At 39.7% G+C, this 14,334-nt stretch overlaps 1 protein-coding gene across 6 annotated transcripts in view; it reads left to right on the forward strand.

Moving 5' to 3' along the window:
* Nucleotides 1-7,784, forward strand: part of SPAG9 (sperm associated antigen 9) — a 144,291-nt gene extending 136,507 nt beyond the window's left edge. For 3 of the 6 annotated variants that reach the window (XM_036756405.1, XM_036756404.1, XM_036756408.1), the window contains 4 exons: nucleotides 1,566-1,604; nucleotides 2,502-2,678; nucleotides 3,168-3,359; nucleotides 7,013-7,784. In XM_036756405.1, coding sequence (XP_036612300.1) covers nucleotides 1,566-1,604; nucleotides 2,502-2,678; nucleotides 3,168-3,359; nucleotides 7,013-7,128 — 524 coding nt within the window. In that variant the 3' untranslated portion in view covers nucleotides 7,129-7,784. The remainder of the gene's footprint in view (nucleotides 1-1,565; nucleotides 1,605-2,501; nucleotides 2,679-3,167; nucleotides 3,360-7,012) is intronic. The other 3 variants (XM_036756407.1, XM_036756406.1, XM_036756409.1) reach the window with 1 other exon arrangement.
* Nucleotides 7,785-14,334: the final 6,550 nt, after the last annotated feature.

Genomic DNA, 14,334 nt, shown 5'->3' on the forward strand with positions numbered 1-14,334 from the left:
TTATATCATCTTAAAGTGTTTACTTTCCAAATTTCAGGTAAAGAAAGGCCTTTTGTGGTCCTAAACATCTATAGTAACTCCAGAAATAAATTGCTGTCTAAAATTTAGCCATTTTCTACATATAGGTATGAAACTCATGATCCTCTGGGTAAATAGTTTTCACGTACCAGGATTAATATTGTGAAATGAACATATTTTACTGTTAGAAATCTGCCATCTGCCTATGGTGGACCACCCCTCCTCCCCCACTGGCCTCCTTTCAGATTTAGGACCCTTATTTTTAAAGGGCTTTTTTCTTAGGCTATTCCCTTTTCCCATTCAGCTTTATAACTTGAATGCACATTTTTAAATATTCCCTAATAAAGATTTTGATGTTTCCCATATGGCTACACCTAGGTGTTTTTATACACACACACACACACACACACACACACACATATGTGTGTGTGTGTATGTATATACATACACATACATATACATATACATATATATACACATACACATACATATACATATACATGTATACACTCTTGAAAAAACAGTGAAATGAAATTTCTGAAAAATAAGTCAGCAGGTTCTTCCTTGAGTTTGAAAATGTGTGTTCTGTGCTGTGTTTGGGCAAGATATGATTGGAGTGCTTTTGGAAATAGCACCTGCATTGCGTGTTTCTCATACTGTGTTCCATTGCATCGCTCATCCATTAAATAAGTGTTTTTATGTTGCACGTTCAGTTTTGATTCCTGGGGAAGGAGAGAAGAAAGGCAGCCAAGTGCCACATTCCATAAAGTAAATAAAACTCACACGATGACGTTTTAGAATAGAAATAGATTGTTGTGTCTTTGCTCCTTTCCTTCCTACCTCAAAAACAAACACCTAAACTGGGAACCCTTCAAGATCCTGATGTCTGAACCCTGAATTCCCTGCCCTGTTGGTAGGCATAGATTTAGAGTACTGAATTGTCCATTTCTTTGCTAAAGATAAGGTGTTTAAACACAGTAAATGCTCTCTGTCTTTGGTAAATTGAATATACTGCCTGCTAAAAATCAGCACATTGCTCTGTGGCAACAGAACTAATAGGAATCATATGATCAGGGCAGTCAATTAAAGCCAAACCTTGTGACTTTAGGTGTCACATTTTAAATGAAGCATTTTCTATGTCTTGGTAGCCATTATTTTATTTGTGTAAGGGATCCCAGATTTTGTCGATCTTAATACTTTATTGGGGGGGGGGCGGTTTCATTTTGGCATAGTCTAATTCAGCAGTATTTACAAAAAGAGTGAAAGGGGAAAAACTGGTATAACAGAAAACCTCCTGTATTGAACTCCTAACCTTTGATTCAGATTCATTGAAATTAGAGTAATGGGAAGGATCATACTGATTTTTTTCTATATCCTGAACTTCATTTGTTTTGCTTTCTCTGATTCCTTTTGGGATTTTGTTAATTTAGTAAGGAGCTTTAGCGCTCCAGTTCATCAGATACCAAAATATGAAAGTGACTCACATTCTCCTTCTCCTCTACTGTCATATACCTATCCATTTCCCCTTTCCTCCTTTCTCACTGTAGCTGTAATCCTCCACCAGGGACGTTTACTGGGGCTGAGGGGTAAGTGCAGATCCTGAACCAAATTCTATTTCTGGGCTGCTAATGGCCACTATGAGGCTGTGTTTCACTTAGAATAAATCCCTCTTCTCTGTTCCTAATGCCATTCACTCTCAGTCACTGCCCTGCAGCAGTTTTCTCTTTGTTTGTTTGTTTGCTACATGGCCACCAAGTCTGCTCAGCAGTTTAGTCTGTTATCATCTTTTGTTGCAGCTGAACTTCCATCCAGGCTTTGTTTTTCTCCCAGTAAAAACATGAAACCATCTCTTAAAGCTGTCATTAATCTACATTGTTTACTCCTGTTATCAGTCATGTTTCTTTCATTCATTGACTAGTCCTTGGAGTGGGGGTGGTTTGTATGTCTAGCTGATTTAAAGTTACCCAGCACAAGTTCTAGCCAGCAAGTTCTAGCGGCTGGATTGTTTTCTACGTTGCTTTCTGGCTAGAGGAGGGAAGTATTCTGCTGTTTGTTACTGAGGGGGAACTTACTGTAAAAAGCAGAACGGTCTTAACTCTAAAGACAGATTTAAAAATACACTTGGCTGTTGGAAGTCCGCTTTATAGGCCATAAAATTGATCCGTTTTTTCAAATGAAAGAACATAATTTAAAACCAGATGTAACGTTTGATCTCATAGTTTACAAAAAGGATTTGTTTAAAAACGAAGTTTTGCTACCTGCTAGACTGGCAAACCCCCTAACCCATTTACTGAGGTACTTTAAAATAACTAGCATGCTCTCTTTTCCCAGCTCTGTCTTGAATTGGCATCGCTGCCCTTCTGTGTCATTTTATCTCAATGGCTCTAGCTTTTTAGATGATACCATAAGGATTAACCAGTAACCTCTCACGCCAGCAACATTTTTCAAGGGAAAATATTTCGTATTTGGTTTTCTGTTTTTAGCAAATAAAACCTCAGTAGGACCCGGAAACCGTCCTGGAAGTGTAATCCGTGTGTATGGTGATGAAAATAGTGATAAAGTAACTCCAGGAACATTTATACCGTATTGCTCGATGGCACATGCCCAACTCTGCTTCCATGGGCACCGGGATGCTGTCAAATTCTTTGTTGCAGTACCAGGTGAGGTGGATTCTGCCTGTGAGATAGTTCATATGATTCTCTTCATGTGGCTTTTAGATTCATTATGCCATTCCCAAATGTCATTTTTCATAGTTGGTCAACTTAAAAAAATACCTGCTTATAAACAAACTTCTAGACCCATTTGGATATAAACACCCTTACTTGTGAAAAGCTATGGGGTCTGTTTCTTCATGCAAAACCCCATTTTTTCCAGTAATTGCAGGAACATAATTGGACTGATGAAGTAACTAGAAGAAAACCTAATGCAAAACCCAGCGTGTTACATATTGTTAGGTACTCGGTAACTGCTTGTTGAATTGATTATCTAGGCTGGCAAAAGAAAGACATATTGGGTGAGAACAACCTAAGTATTCACACTAAACCATATTGATGGCATTTTTTCATGCTCTGAAAACATCTAGCATTTCTGTTTGATGGTAAAATCAACTGGGCGTATGTAACATTTAGTTTTGTTCTCATCTGAAACAGGTCAGGTGGTCAGCCCACCGAGTGCTGCTGGTGGTAGTGGTGGTGGCAGCGGTGCTGGTGGCAGTGGCAGCGGCAGTGGCGTAGAACTAGCAGGTGATAAGCCAGGACCACCTGCGCAGGAATCCAGCCAGAATCCCTTGAAGTCCATGCTTGTGATTAGCGGAGGAGAGGGATATATAGATTTCAGAATGGGTAAGTATGTAGATCTCTGTGGGGATTTCATGTGCAAGTGTGATTTGGGCCATCTTCTTAATTATACCAAGAAACCATTCTACTCAGGAGATCTCTATATCCTAAGATCATAGATAGATAAATAAAGAGCTAAAAGAAATGAGGTTACCTAGTCTAACTTCATTTTACAGATGAAGTCCAGAGACCTTGATTTGCCCTGAGTCTCACAGTGTAAAGAGCAGAACTTCAAATCTTTAACTTTAACAAAATTTGAATTTCTCCTTAAAGTGAAAAGTGTCTGTTTTGAGGTAGAATTATTTTAATATAAGTAAAGGGATATCTTGAACTAGTCAAAATATTTATGTACCAGAAATTTCCTAAAACTAAGCCATAAAAGGTATTGAAAGAAGTTCATACTGTATAGCTGGAAGGTACTATATTTTTAGGGAATGAATTGATCCAGAATTAAAGGTTTAGGACTTTGGGAGCCATACACTAATGTCAGTATGTCACATATGATCACAGATACTATTATGAAATTGTCAAAAGTTTGAGTTCGTATTTCAAATGTTCGGTGTGAAGTTTGGTAGTGCCTTGGTTCTGCTGATAGCAGTAGAAGCCTTTTCTAATTGTCGACTAAGTTAGTACATTGGTGAATTGAAAGACTTTGGCTTAGTTTGGATTTACCATTGCCTTAGTACCTACCATTTTGCAAGAAAGATCTCAGAACCTTGTCATGGTAGGAAATATGGTAGCTGGTCAGAAGCAGAGAGCCAGATAAAGGAATACATTAATAAAATACCTTTAAAAAATACTTTAAAATAGTTTTTAAGAATATATACTTAAATACTTTGAAATCAATTTTTAAAATGTGATTTTTCAAGTATCATTCTGCAAGTTAAATATTCCTTTCCATGCTGAGCCCAAAAAGTGAGTAGAAAGTGCATTAAGTAGATGTTGGCAATGTTTCATGAAGATGGGCTGGAAATAGTCCGATATTTGAAGACTGAGCTGTTCTTAATAATAACTACTACTTGATTTTTTGGTGGTTGTAGTTAAAGCGTTGTTTTTGAGCCTAGCGTATTTTTATTTCTTGTACTGCTTTAATAATGGGAAATTGATCCTAAATGGCTTCTTTTTTTCAGTAACTTAAGTCAAGATGATTGGAAAGAAGACTTTTCTTCCAGTTTACTTTGCTGTGTGTACTGTTTTCCTGGTTCCTAGGATCCTGGTTACTTTACTTTGCAGCAGTTCACATAAGTCTTTCCATGATTTTCTTTATTCCTCATTATCATTGTTTCTTAACAAGCACAATAATATTCCATTACATTCTTGGACCCCAGCCTGTTTATTCTCTAGTTGGTGGACATCTATCTTGTTTTCAGTTCTTTGGTATTACAAAAAATGTTGTTTTGGGTGTATATGTGGCCTTTTGAAGAAACAAAACCAAAAAATACCGACCTCCTTGGACCACGTTGCCCATTTCCGAATTGCTTTCTAAAATGGTTTTATCATTTCGTCACTCCATCAACAATTCATCAGTGTGCTTCTCTTTCCACAACCCTTCCAGCATGAACTATTCCCATCTTTTGTCATCTTTGCTAGTTTGGATCCTTTGTGTTAACAAAAGCAGTGTAGAAAGCCCAACTTTGCTTCTTAACATCAGTTAATTAATTCTTAACATTAATGCCTTCCATGTTTCCCCAAATATTTGAAGAAATTTTATTTTATTCTCCTAGGTCTTTAAAATATGTAACTTCTATAATAGCAGACTAAGAAAAGGCCATCGTGGGGGTGTACGAAGAGGAGTGTTTGTGATTAAAAAGGGAATAATCCAAGTACTATTTAGATACTCCCCTTTTACTTCTGTTCTTCGGCTGCTCCAAGAATCACAGTGCTTTCTTCTAGTCAGCTGTCATCTTCGTGAATCATATTACCTTCCTAAAACCTGCAAGTGAGCAGCATCTTTTTGTGTCCAGTATCCACTGATGCAGACCTTTTTAGGGACCCTGCCAGAAGTCCTGGCCAGGTGTCATGAGATTTCTAAAGAGTGACAGTGCTCTCTCTCTCTCTCTCTTTTTTTTTTTTTTGCTTTTTGGCAGGGCAATCGGGGTTAAGTGACTTGCCCAAGGTCACACAGCTAGCTAGTACATGTGTCAAGTGTCTGAGGCCAGATTTGAACTCAGGTCCTCCTGACTCCAGGACCGGTGCTCTACTCACTGCGCCACCTAGCTGCCCCCTTGCTCTCTAATATCAACATTAGTTGTATCAGTCAATAATCAATCTGCTAAGCATATAGTGAAGTGAGTGGGTAGAGAAGAGTGGAAAAACTCCGCAAATGATCTTTTAAAAACAACATGCTACCTCATTTTTAAAAAGCACTTAAACACTTTAAAAAGCATGGTGTCTGGCACACAGTAGGTACCTAACAAAGCCTTACTGACCTACTGACTTTGCTTTTAGCAAAAAAAATCTCAACTGCATTTTCACCTAGCTTTCCCGTGCCTTCATTCCCACAATACACTGCTAAGTCAAGGGCTATTAATTAAAGGACTAGGAATCACAGGAAGGAAATCTAAAGCGATTAACAAGTATCTGGCTCATAACAAATTTGGCTTCATATGGTATTGGAAGAAGATACTTAAATTTCCTTTTTCCTATCTGCAAATCTGGCCTATTAGAGAACCCTCATATCACTGCTGATGATCCCACACACACATTTTGTTTAGTGATTTGTCTGTTTTACAGCTCTAACTTCCTCATCATAGCAGCTGTTGTATCACAGTTTGAGAGTCTAAGATAAGTCAAACTTTGTCCATTTGAGATAGGTATAGAACTAGTCTGCTTGAAGTTGTTTTTGCTTTATGTTTCTGTAGATGTCAATAAGTCATTGTTTTTGGAGGGGTTAGATTCACCTTGCTTGACTTTGCTTATTTGTTTTTTTTTTTAAATAGGCAAGTCACTTAACCCCAATTGCCCTGCCACAAACCAAAAAAAAAAAATAGTTTATTTTTAGTTTTTAACATTCACTTCCATAAGATTTTGAGTTTTGAATTTTCTCCCCCTCTCTCTCCTCCTTCCTCCCCAAGACAGCGTGCAGTCTGATATAGGCTGTGTTTATATATTTGTATTAAAGATTTCCATATTAGTCATGATGTAAAGAAGAGTTAGAACTAATGGCAGGAACCACAAGAAAGAAGTAACAAAACAAAACAAAAGGAGAGTAAATAGTCTGCTTGGATCTGCATTCAGACACCTTAGTTCTTTCTCTTAATGTGGAGAGCATTTTCCATTGTGAGTCTTTTGGAATTGTCTCAGGTCCTTGCATTGCTGAGAAGAGCCAAGTCTATCAAAGTCAGTCATTTGCACAAGGGGGCTGTTACTGTGTATATAAGTCATTGTTTTAGGATTCATTTCCAACATGCCATAGTCAACTACCTTTCACAAATCTAGTCTAGGAAATGACTTAGCTCTTTTACAGTTTCAGCAGTGGCTTGTGTTAATAACGTTTTTCCCCTGATGTTCTCTTATGTACACTAAGGTGGGAGGCAAACCTGTGCCTCAGCTTATTTAGTTGAGCAGGAATGATGGGTCTGCTGAGCTGGTAGCACTTCTGCCTGCTGGTATTTGGTGCGTTCAGCTCACTAGAATCTGCCTTGTCCTCTTTCCTTCAGGTGATGAAGGTGGAGACTCAGAACTCCTGGGAGATGCCCTCTCACTTGAACCCTCTGTGGCCAAAGCTGAAAGAAGTCACTTGATAGTGTGGCAAGTGATGCATGGCAGTGAATGAATGCAGCAGAAGCAGCTGGGGAGGAGAGAAGTCTCTTCTGCATGGTTCCCCCCATCCCCACCCCTCTTTATTTAATGCTCTTTTTGTGGAATCAGTTTCACTACATAATGTTTGAGCATTTTTCCTGTTAACTTTATATTACAAAATCTGTCCTACCATAACAATACAGGAACTAGCTGTTTTACTACGCCAGTGTTATAGGCAACTTCAGTGTATTATGAACAAATCAAAGAATGTTTACTTTCTTAAAACTGGTGAACTATAGTAAGCAATCCACATGTGGTTTATTGCACCACAGTCTAACATAATTCACTTCTTTTGATGGAATCACTTTTTAGCTGTCACTAATAATGGAGTTGATGGAAAACACTTGATAAATTAAACTGTCTGTACTATTACGTAAAATAGCAAAGTTTCCCCCAGTGTATTATAAAACTGACAAAAACTAATAACAGGTGGAATCATCTGGATTTATCTAAATGTCCTTGGAGGGCAAAAAGCAAAGTGTAAATTACTTTAACTTTCATTTTCAAATCTGACAAATCTTGTTTATATAGTATATAAAACTTTGTTGTTTCCATCGGATTTTAGGGGGGTGGGGTTTGTATTAAAGAAATTAAGACTATGTTATTTAAATAAAAGTTTCATGTTTCTGACTTCTTAGAGCTCTAAAATTTATGAGGACTGTTGCTCTGAATATCCTAAATTGTTTGGAGAACAGTCTCTCCCACTTTCATACTGATATGTCGCGATGGTATGTTACTGTAAGGCTCAAAAAGAGATTCTCCAGCACTGAGATGCTTTTAAAAAGGAAAATTGTGTTTTGTATTCCTTGTACAGGGGGTGGTGGGGCATTTTTTGTTGGCTTTTTTAGTTTTTTTTTTCGTCCCATGTAAAAATGCACCTCTTTTGCCATTTGTTTTTGAAGAGGTCTTACCTGTTAATAAGATTAAAGCTGTAATATTAGTAGAGTAGAGGCTAACCAACTGGGAGATCTGATTAGAGAAAGTATTTTCTATTGTATGTGTAAAAGTATAGAACAGCTAGCACTTGGCACTCTAGATGTAAATAACACAAGTTTTTGCACCATATGGAGATGAAAAAAGGCCATGGTTAATGAGGAAAGATTGCATGAGGGAAACCAAGCCAATATGTATTCCTAATTTAAGATTGGTACTACATCTCTTCATTCACTGTGGGCATCCCTCTTTCTTCTGTTTTAACCAGATTAAAGATTCTGGTTCTAACACCAATTTTTCTCACTTGATTGGTTTTTAAAACCATAATGCTGCAATAATGCTTCTCACCTTAACTTTTTTAAAGTGTATAATCTATAGTTACTTTTCTTCTCTGTTATTTTAAGCAGAGATAAATTAAGTGATAATTTTTTAAAATGTAAACCTATAGTGTAGATGTTCCAAATTCTAGTAACTGCTTCAAAAAAGGGAAAAGCAGAAGAATGTATGAAACTACCTAAGCATTCTGAACAGACAGGGTTTTTTCCCCCTGGCCTATCATGCAAAGAAGTTTCTGAAAACATGCAAGAGTGTGCTGTGTCTGCCAATGACTCGTTGCACCAAAATGCTAAGTTGTTGTTTTATGGTAATGGTAAGTTGTTTTTTTGATAGCCTGCAGGGTCCTTAGAAACCATCTCATTATAGGTATATAAGCAGCATAGAGTCTGTATAATAAAACTACCACACAGTTGGTTAGGAAGAAGGATTATTTTAGTAACAGTTGTATTTTCGGAAGTAGTTTCTGAATCTTCTGGTCACTTTTTCTTTCCAGATCACCAAAACTAAGGCCATTCTTTCACAAGTTGTTTGTGTCTTTATTTTTAAAAACTAAAACTACTTGTGGATTGTCGTGGCACTTAGTACAAAACATTATTCAATGTTATGGCTTTGAAGTTGTACAGATGTACGAAATGCTGTATTGAAATCTTGGGTCCCAGGAAGCAATTATCCCAGAGTTTAACCCCATCCACCGATGATCAGGCAGTCATAGGTTTGCATGATGAATTAAATTCAGGAAATCAGGGTTCAAAGAGAAATGTTAAAAAAAAAACCACTAATGATGGAAAAGGCAGATGTTGTGATTACTTCTCTTTTGTGTTGTAGGCTTTAACATAAGAAAAGTGTTATCCAAAGCATTTAGCTGATGTAGTGCACTGCTAAATTATCTTAAGTATTAGTGGTGGCAAGCTTGGAGGTGAGGGTTCCAAGATTTTCTATTGGAGGTTTAAATTTCAGTCAGATATTTCACTTCTTTGACCCCAATGATGGCTTATTCCCTATAATGTTCCCCTTGTGTTGACAGCCTTTTCGAAAGGAGCTGCCAAGACAGAATTCTAGCATGTGACAAAAAAGGGTAAAAACAGTACCTGTAAAACTGCCACATGAGGTATGGTAAAACAGGGAATTTATTACCTTGTGTGGTTCTTTGTTTTAATGACAGCAACAACTACAAAAACCCTGTTGAAAGAAGGGTGCTGTACTTGCTGCCTCTTGATGGCCTTGTGAGTCTCTGGGTCCGGTGTGGCAAAGGGAGCATGTGCTCTAGAAACTGCACTCTTGGGTGGATGTTGGTGAATATCAGTCTGATGTTTCAGCATTACATTTTCTAGAGAGAGGCTTGAGTATCTCGATAGCTGCGGCCTGTTGATGGTATGAAAACATTTGGAGCACAGAACCTGTCAGAATGAGTCTGCTTCCACAGTGAAGGTGCAAATCAATTCTCAAAGCTGCTCTATTGGTCTTTTTTTTTGGTAAAGGTCTTCCTGCATTTGAACAGATAAGAGTCGGCAGAGAGTAGGCACTTTAATATGGGCTGCCTTAGCAACAAAACAAAAAATTCTGATTTATTTTACTAACTGTTCTGAAGAGCCTCATCTTTCAAATGCTGTGTAACTGAATATTTATTTCCCTGTGAGTATTATGAAAATTACCAAAGGATTCAACCTTATTTAGGATTCTTCTTGATGGGCCCCACTGAGATAGGGACGAGTTGAGGCCCTGGTCTAAAACTTGGGAAGAATAGGAGAAGACTAAGTGTAGTTCAGTGGAAACTGGAACATGTTTCCACAGAGATATGCCTCCTGCCCTGTCACCACTGGTGCTGCCCCTCAGAGCATTTTCTATACGCTAAATGTCTTTTCTTTCTCAACAAAACTGTTTCCTTTGTTAAATAAGTTGCATATTTCTCAGTCTCATAAAACATATTTTAAACATTTTATGGTCTATTTTTTTTTTAAGTTTTGTTCTAGACATCTTATGCTGAGTTCTACTTGCCTCTGTAACCTGACATGTACTACTACCACACAGCGATTCCTTGGCTGTCTCGTTTGAGGTTGAGGCTTTGTTTCTATGAGCAAACGGCTCATCTAGTAATGTAGTTATTTCAGTATTTATTTCTATTATTGAATCCTTGGGGTTCAGAATGTAACTTTGTACATGAAATATATATAAATATGTATATGAAACATGCATGAGATTAAGCGTCTTCTTTTGCATTACACCAGAGGCCGAGGCCTAGCTCCTTTCGGAAAGCCAAAATTTACCTTCCCACAGTAAACATTATTCCTGAGGGACAAAGCTGGCGCCGGTTGGCAGTGACCAGAAGGGAGGGGTGGGGAAGACTGGTTTGAAGAATGTCAGTCTGGGTCACATGTTCAGTTGATATGAATAACAACAGACAATTAGGCTTTCTAGCAATGTGGGAGCTCTGAATCACAGTCTGCATATGAAACTAAGACAAGCCATTTGCCAGTAATAATAGGCAGGCTGTAATGTCAGTTTTAATAATATAGTAGAAAATCCCAAAGGACAATTAAAGCCAGCCATAATGTAGCTCATTGTAACCCATGTTCACTGCTGCAAGTTTAATTTGGTACAATTTGTGCGCTGTTGACTATAACTTTGTTACGTGACCTGTCCCGCCACATGCCAGCCCATCGTCGCCTTCACCACTCTGTTGCTTTATGCTAGTCAAAACCATTTAATTCTTGTACGGGTGACCCACCCAGTGAGTTTGGGCTGCCCCAAACGTAAAGCAATTCATGGCCTTAGTCAGTCCTGGGCTGGACTTTATCCTAATTCCCAATCTCCTTCCTAGTGCCTAACAAGTCATTGTTTTGGAGATTAATGCCTATCATTACTCACTGAATAGTCAGCTTCTTCCTGACCAGACCTGCCACTGGAAAACAAAACAAAACCCACTCAGTTTTTTCCTAGACCAATGTTAATTTCTGAATTCTTCTTTCTGGTTTTTTTCCTTGCCTGTTGGATTCCCTCAAGACCTCATCCAGCAGCAGAGGAGACTTTTCACAAACCCCAGTATAGCAATATGGCTGAGGTTCCTATGTTCTGCCATAATTATCCTCAGGGCCCTTCTTTGTAGTTCAAAGGACCTTAGTATAAAATAGCTAGTTTAATTTTTAGCAGCTATTGTTTTCTGTTAGGGAATTTATGTCATGGTTTCATTGCTAAGGGTTTCTTGGAGCACCATCTTAGGCCCTGTTTATTGGACAGTACACTTGATGGCAAGCCTACGACGTTCAGGGGATTTCCCTGATCATCTTGAAGCAATTTTATTTGGGTTTTTTTCCCCCCATAACCAGAGCTGCCACTGGGTGAATGAATTTGGATTTCTCAGGTTGGTTGAAACATTTCCAGAACAACGTCAAACTTAGGGGGCCAGGTACCAAGGCATTGAGTCCAATGCACATAAAGAAGTCATGATTTTATTTCTCTTAGAGAGGTGGACAGACAAACTTCATCTCAATTGAACCTTCTGTTCACCCAGGCCCAGCAAACCTAGAGAAAAGGAGTTCACTGGCTGCCCAACTATGTTCACAAGCATCACAAACTAGAAACGTAGCTTCCAAATGTGTTCTTAGCGAGATACAACCAGGATATGGCGAGTGGGCATATGTAGCCTTAATACGGGATCAATCTGATATTTTCACTCTGACATATCTGGAGTAAGGGCGACATATTGGACATCAAATATGACCTCCATCTCCATTTTTCCTTAGTGATTCACACGGAGTGGCTCCCTTAAACCTCACCTTCAAGGAAAATTACTTCCCCTCTATGGCCTTGAACTTGGAAATTCTTCTTGGTGATGACAATCTTCTGTCCTTCCACCTCCTCCCCCTGTCTCCCTGGTCTTACACTGATTCTTCATCCTTCCTGGGAGACCTCCTGTCTCAATCCCTCTCTTCTTATTTATCCTGTTTTAGACTCACTCTTCTTCATGGTTTTGACCCTATCCCAAACTAGTTCTAGGCATTGTCTTCCACTCTTGTCTCCTTGCCATTATGTGCGTGGCCTGCCAGTCCTCAACCCTGTTTCCCTGATGCCATATGCTTTCTCTGCCTCTACTCTATAGCTGTGGAATGATGCAAAGTCACAAAACAGCCAGCTGGATCTTCTACAAACTCACATAATCACACCCTTAACTAGGCCCTCACTGCTGCGCACAGCCCTTTTGTTCATCCTATTGACCCAAGTACTCCCTACAGTGGTGTCTAGACTTTTTCCCTTTTCTTCAAGTCCTCTCTCAGCAGATGGTCACACCCTCTGCTTTGCTGAGAGAATGAAGGATTTTCATTATGAGCCATCTCCATGAAGATGAGGGGGCCCTTCTTGTCCCTTCTGGGGGCCATCTGCAGTCATCCTGATCTATATCTGGCCACTGGACCCAGATGGCTGCAGAGGAGAAAGATGACTTTGCACAGCTCCCCCTCACTTGATATGCAAGTGACACTTGCATGTCATCGCGTCACCTTCCTGGTGTCATGGTCCTCTTCGAGAACGAAGGACAAACAACCATTCACTGATCCCCTCTTGGCTGCTCCACCAGTTTACCCCATACCCCTGAGGGTCGGCCAGCTACTAGGTGTCCGAGGTGGGATTTGAATTCACATCTTCCTAACTTCAAGGCCAGTGTGTTCTGCACTGTGCTACCCAACTAGTGAAAATGATCAAGTTGGACCGTGATTCCTGAAGTCCCTTCTAGCCCTAAAATCCTATGATCCTTCATATTAGTGAGTACAGACCAAAGCATTAACGTCCAGTGGGTTTCTCAGTGAAATATGGTAGAAAGGGCCCTGGACAAGGGGTTGGAAGAACCTATGGAATCTCTTCCTGATTCTGCTATTTGGCTGCATGACTTTGATCAAGACACTTCTCAGCTTCAGCTGGGTCATTTGTAAAGTGAGAACAGTAATGCCTTCTGTTAAAAGGATTGTTGTTTTGAGCCAACGAAATGATGTATGTGTAATCCCTTTGTCATCTGTAAGGCGGCATCCAACTTTGAGAGTTGCTGCGTGCTTTCGCTACCTTTCAGCTTTCTTTTAACTTCTGTGGAGGAAGGCTTTGGACAAATCGTATCTGCCCACTCGGTGAATCCGCTCACTTAATAAAAGGTTGCTTTTTCTACCAATGTCGAGTTGTGTGGTTTGTATGTGCTTTACAGGAAAGAGCCGGCTCCCGGGTGGAGCCTCGGTGGCGTCTTACGGCATTCCTGCCCTTCTGGAGAAGTGAACCTTGCAGCTTGAGATGGAGCAATGGCCTGGCTGGTGCAGGAAGTTCTTACAAGAAGATAGGAAGGAGGGATCCCCGAGTGGGAAAATTCCCGGATGTGTCACAGCATTGCCTCCTTTGAAGACCAAGACTTCAGCCGAGGAGTGCTGGGTTTTGGCTTAATTTCTAATAATAATAATAATAGCTAGCATTTATATAGCAGCACTATGTGCCAGGCACTGTGCTATGCCCTTTAAGAATTACCGCACTTGATCCTCACAACAGCCCTGGCAGGTACAGCCCATTGTTATCCTCATTTTACAGACGGGCAAACTGAGGCACGTAGCGGTTGGTTTGTTTTGGGGAGGGTTTTGGTTTGGTTTTTTTTTTTTGTTTAAGTGACTTGCTCAGGGTCACACAGCTAGGGAATATCAGAGGCTGGATTTTAACTCGGATCTTGCTGACTCCAGGCCCTGCACTCTATCCACTGTGCTGTCTCACTGCCTTGAAAAAAACCTTTACGTTTTGCCTCCGTGATCCCAGCCACCAGTTGGCATAATGAGAGCTCCACAGGGTATACTAGGCAGCCGGATAGCATAGTGGATAGTGCTGGACATTGAGTCAGAAAGAACTGAATTCAAATCCAGTCTCGGATGCCTACTAGCCATGGCCCTGGGCA

This window comes from Trichosurus vulpecula, chromosome 4 (assembly GCF_011100635.1).
Source record: "Trichosurus vulpecula isolate mTriVul1 chromosome 4, mTriVul1.pri, whole genome shotgun sequence".
NCBI lineage: Eukaryota > Metazoa > Chordata > Mammalia > Diprotodontia > Phalangeridae > Trichosurus > Trichosurus vulpecula.